The sequence below is a fragment of the Ylistrum balloti genome, unplaced genomic scaffold (assembly GCF_031769215.1).
Source record: "Ylistrum balloti isolate Yb309-2 unplaced genomic scaffold, AGI_CSIRO_Ybal_v1 Utg370360, whole genome shotgun sequence".
In the NCBI taxonomy this organism is placed as follows: domain Eukaryota; kingdom Metazoa; phylum Mollusca; class Bivalvia; order Pectinida; family Pectinidae; genus Ylistrum; species Ylistrum balloti.
The window spans coordinates 813,560-830,024 of NW_026782255.1; the positions used below are offsets into that span (position 1 = coordinate 813,560).

Consider the following 16,465-nt stretch of genomic DNA (forward strand, 5'->3'; position numbering starts at 1 on the left):
TGTATGTAGAGAAGGAGGAGAGAAATAATTCATAGGTGAGCATGTATGTAGGGAAGGAGGAGAGAAATAATTTATTTGTGAGCATGTATGTAGGGAAGGAGGAGAGAAATAATTTATTTGTGAGCATGTATGTAGGGAAGGAGGAGAGAAATAATTTATAGGTGAGCATGTATGTAGGGAAGGAGGAGAGAAATAATTTATTTGTGAGCATGTATGTAGGGCTCATATGTAGGAGGAGAGAAATAACCTATTTGTGAGCTCATATGTAGGGAGGGACGACAGAAATAATCTGTTTGTGAGCACATATGTAGGGAAGGGGTCAATTATTTAACTCTAATTAGATTTAACAAGATAAAAACAAGAAACCATCTATTAGGAAATCGACAGGTATTTTTTAAAAGGCGGACTAAAAGCATACTTGTAATCTATTGAAATAAATGACATTTAACAAAAATTTATGGAAAGAAGTCGGGACCTAAAACCAATTACTGTCACTGAGGTGTTTATCTTCTATACGTGTAATGTATGACACTGCCTTGAGCTTTTCTATGTGGTACAATTTCCCAATAAATTACTTGATAAATTCACCATTATTCTTGTATGATGTAGACTTACCCCAGATTCAACAAAGAAGAAAATCATTTGAACAAGATATCAGAATTTCCAATCCTCTTAAATTATTTTCAAATTGGGGTTAGAATTTACTTTCAATCTTGAATGGATTTGAAATTGATGGTTATAACTCATCAATATTTTTAAATGTCAAACTCAAATATTCACAATCAGCGAACACTATGTCATTCTTCACTCTCTAGAGGGTCGCCTTTTAGGAATTAATGTATTGAACAAAATATATTACATCTGTTGGAAGTATGATAATTATATATGAAGATATTCTGTGAGAACCAACCAGAGTTCTTACATGTATGTACCGTTTACCTGTTCTGAAACGAGAATGTCTGATGGCAATTGACAAACACATTTGAAGATTTTGATACTTCTATCTTGAAACTGGGGTAAGATTAGTCAATCGAACAATCTTCAATTAAGCATTTCTCTCAAGTGCCCCCATTCAACAGTGTTTAAGTGTTTGTCAAACATCTTTGTCCTCAGCTATTTTTGTTTAAATTAGGTAACATGTTGTACATGTATCATTCTTAATTGGTCCTTTTTGACACAAATACATTACTACATTTTAACACTGACTCAGGTTTAACTGACTTCAAATGAATTTTTTTCAACAAAAATCTACAGAATATTTTTATTTCTTATTTTCACTTAAAGCAACAGGCACAATATAGTCACTATACTCCTGTCTCTTTTACAATATATGTATGCATTTCTAAATTCCAGATTTGTCAAGTGATTACTGAAAACATACCAGTAACCAAACAATGATATCACTAAGTTACTCTCCCAGTGTACTTACCTCAGTGTGCTGATAAAGTTTCCACACCAGAAGAAGTTTGTCCTCATCTGTACAGTCTGGAGACATACCATCCTCTTCCAGCTTCTGGTCGATCTCGCGGCGAATGTCTTCAGGACTCTCCAACTCCTACAAAAAAATAGTTAAAACATTTTAATCATAGCACAACATTCTAGCGTCAAAATTTTGATACTTTTATAGCAAATAAAAAGTTAGTTGGAAGGTACATTTTGTAATAAAAAGATTGAATAGTGTTGACAAGATAATCAGATGATGAACGTTGAAACATAAAAAATAAAAAAACAAAATGGCTGTAAAAGATTAGTTGGGAATAGCTGATCACCGAATTTCTAAATTTTAACATTTTAAATTTAAGGATCATTTGATATACAGACTAATCACAAAATTTAGTATACACACCATCAAGTTTAATATCAATGCATTGAGACATACACAATATAAACTTATGATGAAGTAGTGTCCACATTAGTTGCCTCATCTAATCATGTAATGGAATCTGAAGTATGCTTGAATTAAGATGATATACACACAGATGAAAAATTGATTCTCTGGACCTTTGCTATTCAATTTGATGATAGCATGATAGCTAAAGATAGGGAATAAGATAATTTCTCCTGAAATGATTCCTGTACATACAAACATGCATACATCTGACTTCTGATCTCTGTACTGAACCCAACATATATCTCAGTTGACCACACTTGCAACACTTGTATCACATGACACCTTATTTCTATACATTTGCTTCAGAGCTAAATGCATATGGCTTATAATTGTTACAAATCCATCTAACAATTGTATTTCCTAGGGTACCACAAATATCTCAAAAAAAATGAAGGTAAGATCAATTTTGCAATTAGATTTGAGACATGTTCAAACCTATTTGATATTGTACCATGTACTTCATATGCTTGCTCTCTCTGAAATTCCTGTGGATCTCTTTAAAGTTTCATTTGATGATAAACCTATCAAGTTATTATTGAAACAGGGCTGGTTATCTTCTTTTTATCACAGAACAAATTTAGTAATATGTACAGGGGTATTAATGAGGGGTGTTTAAAGGATCATGGGCATTAATTAGGCTGATGGTGGCAGATAGAAGGCCAGCAGTGAGGTTCCACTGTATACCAGTATACTTCAGACAAGAGGGAGGGGTGTTTAAAGGAACAGGGGTGTTAATTAGGATGATGGTGGTAGACAGAAGGACAGCAGTGAGTTCTCACTGTATACCAGTATACTTCAGACAAGAGGGAGGGGTGTTTACAGGATCAGGGGCATTAATTCGGATGATGGTGGTAGACAGAAGGCCAGCAGTGAGTTCCCACTGTATACCAGTATACTTCAGACATGAGGGAAGGGTGTTTACAGGAACAGGGGCGTTAATTAGGATGATGATAGTAGACAGAAGGCCAGCAGTGAGTTCCCACTGTATACAGTATACTTCAGACATGAGGGAAGGGTGTTTACAGGAACAGGGGCCTTAATTTGGATGATGGTGGTAGACAGAAGGCCAGCAGTGAGTTCCCACTGTATACCAGTATACTTCAGACAAGAGGGAGGGGTGTTTACAGGAACAGGGGCGTTAATTTGGATGATGGTGGTAGACAGAAGGACAGCAGTGAGTTCCGACTGTATACCAGTATACTTCAGACATGAGGGAGGGGTGTTTACAGGAACAGGGGCGTTAATTTGGATGATGGTGGTAGACAGAAGGCCAGCAGTGAGTTCCCACTGTATACCAGTATACTTCAGACAAGAGGTAGGGGTGTTTACAGGAACAAGGGCGTTAATTTGGATGATGGTGGTAGACAGAAGGACAGCAGTGAGTTCCCACTGTATACCAGTATACTTCAGACATGAGGGAGGGGTGTTTACAGGAACAGGGGCGTTAATTTGGATGATGGTGGTAGACAGAAGGCCAGCAGTGAGTTCCCACTGTATACCTGTATACTTCAGACAAGAACTAATCTCCAGGAGATCAGTAAACATGCTACTGGTCATGTCATTATGTCAAGTAAATAATGTCTGACTCCAACATGTAATGAGCAATGTACACAAAAGTGTAACAGTCAAACTACTTGTTAAGTTTGTCAAGCTTGTTTAGGCATTTTTTAAATTTTACATTCAACTGGGATCGAGTAACTTGTCTTACCACAAGTTGAACAACATGTTAAGTTTGTCAAGCTTATTTAAAGATTTTTTAAATTTTACATTAAATAGGGATTGAGTATCATGTCTTACTTTATCTAAGAGGGAAATTAACCTACAGTGTGTTGGAAGAATTAATATATTCAGGATCAGACTTAATTTGGAAAATCAAATCATGCATACATGTATAGATTGGAAAATTTTGACAGGGATTAGAATCCTCAATTGGCATAACATTTTCAATAATGGAATATATGTTTTCCAAAATATCAAGATTGAAATTCTCAAATTGATAAAACATGTTTCACTCACACTGTCAAAGGTATTACCTGTTAATCAAAGAACAAGTAACAACCTCATTTCTATAAAATACATACTGCATTTTTTTCGGTGGATGTGACAAAAAAGGGAATGGTATATATAGAAGCCAAGCATCCCTAATCCCAGTGCTTATATTAGTAATACATAATATGATATGCGTGATCTTGTACCGTAATTAAAGGGTGCATGATTTATAACTGATAATTTCAGTGAATTTCCTTTGTTAGACATGTAGAGAGGGAAAATATTCCATACAAAATCACTAGAATATTAAAGCTACATACCAATTTAGACTAGGATCAATGTAAATTCTAATTTCAAACAAAAAGTTAGAAATTCAATAATTACAAAATATGAATTATATATCAAATTACATAGGTATATTTGTATTTAAATCTTTTGATTAAATCAACACAATGGTTCAATGAAACAAGGCTCTGAATTTTCTTTTGTTTTTCTTTATACATACTTATTTATGTAAAATTCAATTTCAAGTTTATATCTGATATTGAAAATCCTACAAAGCTAACCAGTGTACATCTACATTTATATTTTTGTGTACTGGCCAACAACTGACCAGGTGTAAAGATATAGGTATAGTGGCTTGGTAAGACCAGGATGTCTCGAGACAAACTGGCTGTGTTGACATTCCTGCTGGCCTCCCGTCATTAAACATTGACTGGGATTACATAGAGATGAGAGGTGCCACTTAATCATATCACAGGTTTTAAACATTGGAGTGGAATCAATCTCAGCTCCCTACCATAATTAAATGGAATTTAACAAATAGTCTTCAATCATTCGGAATGACCAGAAAGGTGTGTTGAATGCCTATCACAACATTTCTACCATTTTTAAGTGAGAATTTCAACAGCTTTCAAGATAAGCCTTGGTAAAATGTTTTGCCAGAGATAGGCCCATGCTCACTAAGCCTCCAATCCCAAATATGTAATTTATTTCCACCCTTAAAATTGTCAGCCAGGAAAGAAGCACAATAGGGGTCATAATGTGGAATGAAACCCAACAAAACTTCTGAGAAAAAAGAAGTTTGGTCAGCTATGCAATTGTATACCTTAAATGTATAGTTTCATGTTCATTGGATGAAAAAAATTCTTAATTCGTCCCAGTGAAAGTGTGATTATCTATTGAGTAACATTAACAGCCAAATGTTCTGTAATGTGTACCATATACCTGTCCAACAAACATTAATGTGAAAGATTCACAATACAAGCTGACAACTGACGTTATTGCATTGATGATTTTCTTAAAGTTATACAGATAGTTAAAGAACCTCAGGTTTACAGTGTAAAAGAAAAGATGCCACATTTTCAATATCGATAAATTTTTCATCATTTTCTACATTATGACAATTGTACATTTAATTTCAACAATCAGGATTACAGAGTTATTATCAAGTTAATATTATTCCATCAGTGGATCAGGCGCCTCTCATATTCATAATTAAGTTTTGCAGAGACTAACGTTTAACCAAGCAAGATTACAGACCCCACAATTGGAATGGACTCTTTGGTATTGTAACTACAATAGTTGGAAGTGAATAGCAAAGCTGAGAAAAGTTTTTGCCAAATAAAAAATGCCACATATTCTTGTTTTCTATTCTCTTGAGCATTTGACTTAATATTATCCTTATATCTAAACTAGGTAACTCATTGTAAATGAGATCTTAAACAGTTACAAGTGATACCATAAATGGTAGAGTTTTATCCAATAATGTTTACTCAGATTATCATAAGGGATCCAGCTATGAAACAATTCACAGTGATCTATAGAGATATACTGATATGTACAGACATGTCCAGTTTTCTATTGATATATATATGAACTTTCTTTACAGTTGCAATCTTTATTGTTTTATTGCCAGACAGAATTCCTACCATAGCTGATTAGAAAAACAGCATACTCATGGGTTTACAATACAAACATTGTTAAGATGAAGTGTTCTTCAAAGAATTTATGTAAAAAGCTTGTAAACTTTCTCTCAATATAGTGGGAATCAATCATAATAAATCTGGCATATTTTCAGTTGTACTGTCGAGTCCAGACAAAAATATTCAGGCACATATATAAACAGTCAAAGGAATTAGCTGTGTATATGTAACATAGGATACCTACATGTACATTGCAATGCCAATGACAAGCTATTAACTGACAAGCTTTTCATTTCAATTTTCTATGCCAAACAAAATTTTTCACCTCTTAACAGGCTGCATTCAAGATTATTGGCTAGCTTACTATTAATCTGATGGGCATCTCAAGAAATATGATTTTGACTGTGACAAAGTCCCATAGACAAAGCTTTAAATATTACTTAATAAGTTACATTGCATTACAACTAAAAGCATAAATGTAAAAAAAAAAGCTACAGACACACATGTTCATGATTATGAAGTGGACCTGAAGAAGCCCAAATGTTCGGACGAAACTGGTTGACGTAGTAATGAAGTTATCACACTGAAGATCCTTAGTTTGATGCCAATGACCACACCCCTCCTTAGTTCCTACTAGTCTTCAATTGCCCTGCATACCTTGGGGTGTCCTAATACCTTCATGAGAAGTATGGCATTGGTTCTACACCCCTAGGGTTGTTCAGAATTATGTTACAGATACCCATCCATATAATGTAATTTTTATTTACAATGTATCTTATTAATGTCTATTTGTTTTCAAAGACACATTCTTAATCAAGAATCTAGGGATTTTAACAAATATACGTTGTACCATATGAAATGGCCAGAAAACAGAACAAACAAAGATTTTTTAATCAAAATGAGATAAATCCAACTAACTGTATGTGTCAAAAATAACAAAATTACATTGGTTCCAACTCATTATTACATTCAATAGTAGTGAATTATATAGTATAATGGATCTCATTGCCGGTTTGTCTTCGCTGATAAAAAGCGTGTGTGTTCTTGCATTATATCAGCCAGAACAATTTCAGGACTCGGATTAGGCAGACAGAGAGTGTTTACTGTACCTACTTAATCGATTAGGACTCAGAGATTACCGATTTATTTAAAACCTAGTTAGCCCAAGTTCCGTGTGAAGGGCATATCAATACATGTTTGGACAGCGGAACAAGACAGGCAATTTAACAATTTAATACAGGGTTAACAAGCGGTAGCAAAATTGAGGACTGACATGAACCTACAACCTACAGCTGTATACTGGTGTGAGACATGAATAAAATCAATATTAGTTTATGATTTATTTATGCTAGTGATCATTGCTTGATTAATCATGCATGACATGTAAGCATTGTTTGACAGTAGGTGTGAAACATCTTCGGCATATTTGTGCATGACGTCAACTTACCATCGCTTCGGGTGTTTCTGATGATGCCATTCTTCCACTTTACACGAAAATCCCAAAATAATTAACAAACAAATATCACCATGATATCAGGAGATGCGTAAGCGCCATTTTGCACTCTGTGCGCATTCTCTAATGCGAAACAAAGTCCATGAGCCCCGATACGCCACCGGAGGTCGCCATTTTCAAACAATCCAGTATCCAATAGAATTCATACGCACTTCCGTCCGAAGCGTAGTCAACAAAATATAGTTCTTATTCATTTGTTGCGTTTCAATACCTATCACACTATTTAAGGATATATCCTTTACAAAATATTAATCACATATTCAAAAGTAAAAATATTGGCATGAAAAAAGAAGAAGAGTCATAACTGATGGAAATGAAAATTATTCTTATTTTTGGTTTGCAAGGTGCCCGGAGTTATCTCCCATTGGTTCTAAACGAGCTCGTGCCAAATTGCAAAATCTAGAATATCTTTTATGGAAAACGAAAAATATGTCTTTTGATAATACTTTAGGTCAGGCTGTAAATATATAAAGACTTTCCATTAATCTGGTGATGATTTTTTTAAAAGATTGATTTTGAAAGTAATTTATGTAGAAATATATAATATCGTTTTTTGGTAGCAATTAAATGAATATTATGAATTTTTCGATACACACCTCGGTCTAATTAAAACAGACGTATCAAATTTCATAAATTACTTTTTATATTTTCATGGATAACAAGCATTACATTCTTTACTCTTGTTTGGGAGATTTTTCAATTAATTCACTCTTTCATTTAACATGTCTTAAATACAAAGATACTGAATGATGAGAAATAAGAAATCTGAAAAAAAGTCAAATAATTATTTGATATTTACAGTTCAAAACTGTATAGCAGTAAAAATAAAGATGGAAATTATTTACCCCATGTTTTACAATATTCTGAATGTTATGATTTGATGGCTAAAGTAGCTGTTTTTGGTTATTGAACAAGAATACAGAAGCGCAATCAGTTACTTATGTATGGATATTCTGTTATTGTTTGATAAACTTATTCTTATTTGAAAACGTGACATCATAATTTAATTGGACTGACTGAGATTTAAATGACGAGTGAAGTAGAAGATGCTTGCACTTCCAAAACACATGGTCTAATTATCAGTGAACCATTTACGGAGACTCTCCATGTAAATTCCACTTTCGTTCATATTTGACCTTTAGTTTCATTGAAATTGAGTTTGAATTGAGATTCTGTTGACGTATCGGTATTTTTGTGGGGTTTTTTTCGACGCTGCGACTTTGTGTCGCTTTTTCTTACATCGGATATTTATTTCCGTGTTGTGTTCGTGATCAGAGAAAATAAAATCAAGAAAAGTCACGGTTCTACATTATCAATCCACATTATCAGGCGTTTTTGTTTATATATTATATGTATTTTGTATGATATCCGAGACTTTAGTCTCCGTGGTCAGAAATACGAAATTTATATGTATATAAGTGTTTTACCGTCTTATCTGGTTTTGGAATTTCTTTAAGTCGATATTATTCGATTTTTCACCCCTAGCCAACTAGGTTTCAATAATTTAGGCCTCGAACATTACCGTGGGTCGTAGAAAGACGAAATAGCTGTATCGTGTAGTTTAATCTATTACTTGTCTACATCTAATTCTAAATTTGTATGAAAAGATGCTGATCACTGACATTGTGTGTCTTTTGTGCAATGTTCGAGGTTGGTAGTCATTGCTGAATGGTGTTTAGTAACGAAGGTGTGGCGAAACCCACACGCCATGCTTTTTTTTAATTCATTAGAAAAGTGGCACGATTCAGAATATACCGATGTATAACGATCGTGTTGAAAATTATGAAATCGAATTTTAATTCACCATCTCATTAGGTCTTGAAAATTATTTTCAAAAAAAAAAAAGATATATTTATACTCAATATACTTGATATATATATATACCTCACATAGGTATTTGACATCACTATCGGGTCCTACTGTGTGATTTGTCAAATTCTTTTATATTCAACTTGTATGTCTTCTGTACAATCTTTAAATAATAAAGAACGACAAATCAGCGAAAGACAAACCTTGTCCCCTACCGTTAATGCAGTGTATTTCTTACAATCAATTTTTTCCTTATCAGATAAGAAAATTTGAATTATAGCAAAATATCTAATATTGTCTTCGAAGCAACGCGAAGATCGAAGCAATACACGTATTGAAAAGGACATGAACGTTTGTAGCCACCACGAAATAAAACGGAAAGAAACATTGAACATGTCAACATAAAAACCAAAACTATGTAGTTTAATAGTTTATTGGTCGTTTAACCTTCCAGCTCATCAGCAGGCTTAAACACGGAAAGTGTTGCAATACTACGGACGTACGGGAGGACGGATAAACAGATTTCATTAGCATTCGATCTTGGCTTAGTAACAGCAGTGAGAAGATCAGAGGATTGTCACTTTTCTTTCTGATTTAGCAGAAATCAAATCGATCAACTTTAATATAACAGGTTTTCCTAGCGCTGTGGTCGTGATTCTACTCTCGTTTTTGTCCTGTTGTTCCGTGACAACCACATTTATCAAGCAAAGTTAGTACTGTACAACGCTCATTCTTGGAGTAAAGAGTGGTGCTCCCGGAGACTGGAAGCTGAGTACTTGGCCTGTATGTCACAGAGACTCTCAAGGCGTTGCTGGATCAGCTCCCGTGTTACCACCTAATGATCAGCAATTCGACCAGTTTTCACGATAACATCATTGTCTCCTTGTCACACTACTATTACAGCGGAAAATGATATCTCATTAAAACACGCTATCAATTTTTATTTGCCTTAGGAAGGTTAAAGAGTAGTCATCGAAAAGACACAGATATTTTTCTGTCTGTAAATAAGCCTCACACTGGCCATTTATCCGATGAAGGTGACAGTGTATAGTCATCGAAACATCCCGCATTATTTTCTTTCTGGTTGTAATATACTTCATCTTTCAGTAATTCTGAAATTTATTTGTCTGTACCTCCTAGATAATTAATGAATCAATTGTTTCTTTTTCTGAAATGTCATTTAATGGTTTTTGGAACATACAAATGTAATCAGTATTTTGAAAAATACCCATACATACAAAAAAAAATCTCTCTCTCTCTCTCTCTCTCTCTCTCTCTCTCTCTCTATATCTCTCTCTCTCTCTCTCTCTCTCTCTCTCTGTGTGTGTGTGTGTGTTTAATTCTGTGTCTATATATGACACACACACACACACACACACACACACACACACACACACACATATATATATATATATATATATATATATATATATATCCGGTGAAATATATTAGAATTACTTCAAAGATCACATCGAGTTAAGCATTAAGTGTTTTTATTTCATAATCAAGCATCATGAAGATTTAGAAATGAAAGTGTTAATGATTAATTGGACATATTATTCGAAGTTATTTTAGTCTATTTTAGTTTATGTCCCAAAGCACATGTGACAATAATGACGCAATGTCCGAGGTACCCTTTACTTTTTATCATGTTCGTTTACATAGTGCAATGACAATGTTAGATTTTTCATAAACATTACAGTGTAAAGAATACATATAAACAAGTTGTTGATAATACCACATGGCTGAACAGGATGGACATTTGACCTTTCATGTTAATACCTAGATATATCATTTTTTTTCTCTCTTCAATATTGACTGTTGAGTACAAACAAATAATGAAATTCGCCGCCAATTTCTCCTAAATCACACAATCCTTTTTTCTCGTGATATATTGGAACAACTACCGCATTCCATTGATAACTTATCATTGTATGTTCTAAATTCACAATCAGATATGTGCATTAATGCGCAGATATAGATATAATGTGTTTTTATGCTATTCAATCGAGAGGACGATGACAATGACGTGACGGGAAAAGGGTCTCCCTCACCGAAGTTAGCGTAAGAAACTTCTCCGGTACCAAACATATGAAACATTTACAAAGTGTTGATTATCGCAGCATAGTTAATTCTATTGTTTCTTAGTATTAATATTGTAAATTGTATATTTGATTAATGTATAATTCAGATATGGATCATATCCAATACCTTGGTAATTGCTATATATCTGTATCTGTGTTGTCTATAGTTTAGTAAGTGGATTACCTCCCCTTGTGGTATCAGATATAGGGATAATACTTGTCTTTGTGTTTTATAGTATCAGTATATGTTATTTATCATTGACAAGTAAACATATGTATATAATAATGCTATTGACAGTGATGTAGGTTGATATTGTTAACATTTTGTTAAGAAATATATTTTTGATTGTGTATTGCAGGTTCTTTGTACACCTTCCTTTAGATATCTACAATAGGGCTTGTCTATTGGTAATGTACCTTCAACTATGACTCTCTGCAATAAATGAACGAACTCGACCCGGTTGTTCTAGTCATCCTTTACAAGGCCCCAGTACAACCCGGTTACAGTTACGCCTAACAATATGCAGACAATATTATCTTGCTCTAACGAATATCTCTAAAATCACTCGTCCACTTCAGAAAGTCGAGTTTTGACCACGCTACATTATTTCGTCAGCAATGTCATTTTCTCTATTTGCCTGTGTTAACCACTGGTTGATATCTTCCGTTCCATTATCTGACGCTCTGTTCCAGTTCGATCCACTAAGTTTCCGCTGACTTCCCTTGTCCAGGTTCGTCATGGACTTATCCTCCAAATCATCCGCATTTTGTCGTCTTGTGTGAACATTGATGAGAAGAGTTGCTATGACTAGTGAGAGCGATAAGAGAGAGACGACGTAAACCGCTATGTCGGGGTATGTCAAGCACGTGTTTCCAACGGCAATCCCTGAAAAAGTCAAACATGTCCGTACTAATTACTTTGTAATTATTTTCAAAGAATGCTTGAAACACAGCAATTTTTAATTTTCGTTTTGATTAAGTAGGCGGTTTTCAAATCCGATAATGTTTTATCAAGAAAATAACCGAAAACAATGTTTAAATTATCTTACATATTCGATTACTGTTGCCTTTAGTTTCCTACCCTATTCCATCAACATAAAACGACTGAATTGCGTTAATACTGCATTTTCTGTCGCCATGCGTTACGTCATCAGAAACGTCGTCACGAATCAATCAACTGATTAATTTACTTTCTATAGACATATTGTAACAAGTTTCTTCATTAAAATGTGATAAAAAGGAAATACATTTGTAAACAGTCTGTTTGAAATCCCACTTATTTGTCGTTTGGATTCTTGTTGAATGTTCGTAATCGCGAAATTATTATTGAAAATTCTGGCGTACTCGTAAAATGCAAATACGATAATCAAAAACTTTGTATATGTACCTACCCGTAAGATCATCGTCACACGGTAGAACTATTTCAGCGGGACACTCTTCCTTCTTAAATAGGTATGCTTTTTTATCTGTTATGTTGGAAACAAAGCAAATGAAAACCATAAGCAACCACACACTTAAAACAAAAAAGTGCAGATCTGACGGGACATCGTATAGATCACACTCTAAACAAAACTGAGGACAAGGCACTGGCATGTAAATGGAATACTGATTTTAAACAAAGCCTTGAAACTAGGGCAAAATATGAACAAAAAACCGAGACTTTTAAAAATATAAAGAAAAAAATAACAAGTATTCCAAAAGGATAAGCGTCGTCTCTTTCATCAACAACGCCGTCATGAAGTTTTGGTCAATGCAAGTAAGAAATGTCATGTTCTCATATTTAAGAACAAGGTCAAATGTCTACATCTTGCGCGAAAATCGTGATAAAGACAACATGCATGAAATACAGGAATCCTGCTTTCAACAATTTAGACCGAGATTATGAAAATATACTCAAACCATATTACCAAGCTTGTAACAATCAAATTTGGACATTAAGAGACATAAAGGGCATTTAAAGAATACAGGTCGCACTGTGTCATTCATTTCGACTGTAAATACCATTTCAACACTGTATTAGAAGTACATACCTTTGTACGTGCTTGGGCTGTTACATATCATTGATCCACGTAGAGAGACATTGTTAGTTTGACAGTAATCCAGAAACCACAGGTTATCACACGTGCAATCCCACTTAATCCCGTCTAGATTTAGGATTTGGAGTCCATGCAAGTTTGAGAGTATGTTGCTCGGGAAGGACGTGAACCAGTTATGTCGCATCGATAAGAAACGAAGTTTGATGGAGGCTTGAAACATGTCCGCTTGCACCGTGTCGAGGTTGGTACCGTCGATCACAAAATTTGTCGCGTTGGTCAAATGATAGAACACCCCGTTAGGAAGTACTCTTCCCTCCAACTTGGATGTCATCAGAAGCATTCCGAGTGGACGAGGGACGGCCATGGGGTATATATTTAACCCTTTAAAAGCATCAAAGCCAATATCACCAATAACTCCATTTTCAAAACCTAAATAATTCAAATCACCAAAATCTTGGAAGGCCTGATCAGGCAAGGCTATCACTTCACAGTTCTGGATACGAACTTCTTTAATGTATCCGAGACCACTGAATGTTCCATTGTGATAGATCAACATCCCTCCTGTATAACACTGAATTGTAAACGTTGGTACAAAATTCGTGTCAAACAACGTTGTATTGATGACGTCAAATCCGGTAAAGGTCGCTGTCGGCGTTGACGACGGAAGATCTCCGTTGATATCAATCAGAGTGAGGCTCTGTGGGACGTTATCGAAATCTGACAGAGCTAGAGGCAACACCCAGTTCCTGGAGGAACACTCGTATTTAAGACTGGATGGGAAATAGGTACAGCCTGCCGGGTCCCCTCTAACGGTACATGTAATCAACAGCAGCAGACAGATGACCAACGCCATTACCGTCTGTGCTGCCCTGCTCTGATACGTTTTATCACATTAAATATTTACACGCTGTCCATGTTTACTTCATTCCTCGAACGTTCATCACATTTCGGCCTCATCGTGTTCAAGGCAATCCTGTTGCGGGATTTCAAATATACAGAATAGATTCGTTCACTATACGAATTTGTCAATATAGACTAATCCATATTCTGTTGGACAATGTTTCAGCTTCAGTACATCTGTGGCTCTCTTTTCATTAAGACATCTAGTTGAGTAAAGTCTCAGAGAACTTTAAATAATTATTCTTCAAAATTCGGTAAGATTATTTCCTTCGTGGGCTATTTAACTTTTGAATTGACCAACTTGCACACCCTGCCTGGTATGTAGGACTATATAGCTTTAATCTGTTTGGGATTAGGGTTAATCCATTTTATAACGACCACGGGGTGAGAAATCGGCTAACACCCACGATATCCGATAACTAACAGTTTGTTTTTGAAGAAAAACTCCTTGGCACAAGACTTGGACATCGAAAAGTGAAGATATAGAAATATTGATCAGACCTGCCAAGTCTCACGCTTCTCGCGTGAGTCTCACGCATTTGGCCACTGTCTCACGCACTCACGCAAGCCTTAGTTATCTCACGCGAAATGAATTTATTGGTCAGAAATTTTCAAAAACCTCGTTTTCTACACTTATACCGCGGTTATATGATCCTAAGCAGTGGTGACGACGAGTCGAGCGATGTGCGTCGCACTCTGCCACCTAGTGCTACTGATTAGCCAATCACAGTGACGCTTACATGTGGCTCTGGCAGTCTAATAGTTTGACTAGTTAAGTCTTATTTTAGCATATATAAAGTTTAATAGTTAGTGAAGATATTCCCAGGAGCCTCACGCAAAATTTCAAGCAACCTCCAGCAAAGTTGTTGGCAGGTCTGATTGATAGAAATAACAGACTATGTGTATTTTGTAATAATTGTGATATTGAAGAGGAGTGCCATTTTGTAATTAAGTGTCCATATACATATATGTGTGTGTGTGTGTGTGTGTGTGTGTGTGTGTGTGTGTGTGTGTGTGTGTGTGTGTGTGTGTGTGGGTGTGTGTGTGTGTGTGTGTGTGTGTGTGTGTGTGTGGGTGTGTGTGTGTGTGTGTGTGTGTGTGTGTGTGTGTGTGTGTGTGTGTGTGTGTGTGTGTGTGTGTGTGTGTGTGTGTGTGTGTGTGTGTGTGTGAATGTTTATTGATAAGTTGTGAAAAGAAAATGAAACTGAAAATACTAACAAAAAGAGACGATCTACGTGAACACACTTGTTAAACGGGAAAAGCAAGGACAACATTCACAGAGATACACTTTGTACATTATGAAAAACTGATATTTCGTGGGATTACATTTTTTTTCGGTATTTTTGAAGACTCATACATTATATATATATGAAAATGAAATTAATTGAGAGAATAACATCTTTTTTATTCAAGCTATTGATAAAAACGCAAATATTTGAATCATCAAAAACAATATCAAGCTTTGAAATATTATATGTATTGTCTTTCATTCTTATTTCTGTTGCTTTCGGTGGACATGATTTTACAGTCACTGAGCTCTACTGAATATTTCTGATTGATAGGTCAAAAGAAGATCTTATTCAACTCAAAATCAAGGAAATCAACATGTTAACTAACAAAGGAAAAATCTACACGGCCACCACTGAAAAAGTACAAGGAGAATAAGGTCAGATGTTCCGGAATGGTAAGCGCATTCTGTTCACGATGAAACTCGCCATGTAATTCTAGGTAAATCCAAATGGAAAATGTCGCATTATAGAAATGATAACATGTGTTTATTTAACATTAAAGATATAGAATATTCCCCAATAGGGTGATTATTGCGACCGGAGTGTTCTTCAACTCGCCCCTCTCAAAACCACGTGTTGTAAATTCACTTGCAAGCTGTCGATATCTCATACAAACAACGTTACTGGAACAAGACATTGAATATCGGATCACCTTCGACGTGCGAAACTAGATAGAAGCTGTTCACTCTGTCGTCACATTTAGAAGAAAGGTGTTAATGCTTGTGGAGATTAATCTATGTTTTTCTTTCTGTAGAAGAAAAACAGATTTGAGATATTTTTAAGAAAAGTGACGTCATCTGCTTCACCTTTAAGTCTCTAATGTTTTGCAGTCATTTGAAAGTGTGTTTTCATTCGCTAGTACAATCTTAACAGTACCGGGGGCAATTGGGGCAAAATTTATGTGCTGTGTACTGAAGCATCCCTAAGGCAATAGATCGTGTTTGGTGTAAAGGTTATTTATTCAGATTCTGCCAAAAGGTAAAAGCTTTTCACTCCTTTGTTTATGTACCCTAACGATCTCGATGTTCA

At 35.2% G+C, this 16,465-nt stretch overlaps 2 protein-coding genes across 2 annotated transcripts in view; both read right to left on the reverse strand.

The window, feature by feature from the left end:
• The window catches only part of LOC132553863 (myosin-2 heavy chain-like), a 64,959-nt gene extending 57,677 nt beyond the window's left edge, over window positions 1-7,282 (reverse strand). Inside the window, exons 1-2 of the mRNA XM_060218145.1 lie at window positions 7,253-7,282; window positions 1,430-1,555 (exon numbers count right to left, since the gene is read on the reverse strand). Of these exons, the coding sequence (XP_060074128.1) occupies window positions 1,430-1,555; window positions 7,253-7,282 (156 nt within the window). The remainder of the gene's footprint in view (window positions 1-1,429; window positions 1,556-7,252) is intronic.
• A 4,528-nt stretch (window positions 7,283-11,810) lies between these two features.
• LOC132553849 (leucine-rich repeat-containing protein 4B-like) lies at window positions 11,811-14,100 on the reverse strand. Its single transcript, XM_060218131.1, has 3 exons — window positions 13,242-14,100; window positions 12,603-12,677; window positions 11,811-12,097 (listed from the first exon to the last, which is right to left on the reverse strand). The coding sequence occupies exons 1-3, from the start codon at window positions 14,098-14,100 to the stop codon at window positions 11,811-11,813; spliced, it is 1,221 nt and encodes a 406-aa protein (XP_060074114.1).
• Between the last annotated feature and the right edge of the window lie 2,365 nt (window positions 14,101-16,465).

Coding starts and splice junctions, on each gene's coding strand:
- LOC132553849 (XM_060218131.1), bottom strand. CDS start 14,100: ATGGCGTTGGTCATCTGTCTGCTGCTGTTGATTACATGTACCGTTAGA. Junction 12,678..13,241: donor CAGCCCAAGCACGTACAAAG/GTATGTACTTCT, acceptor CCAACATAACAG/ATAAAAAAGCATACCTATTT. Junction 12,098..12,602: donor GTGTGACGATGATCTTACGG/GTAGGTACATAT, acceptor TGACTTTTTCAG/GGATTGCCGTTGGAAACACG.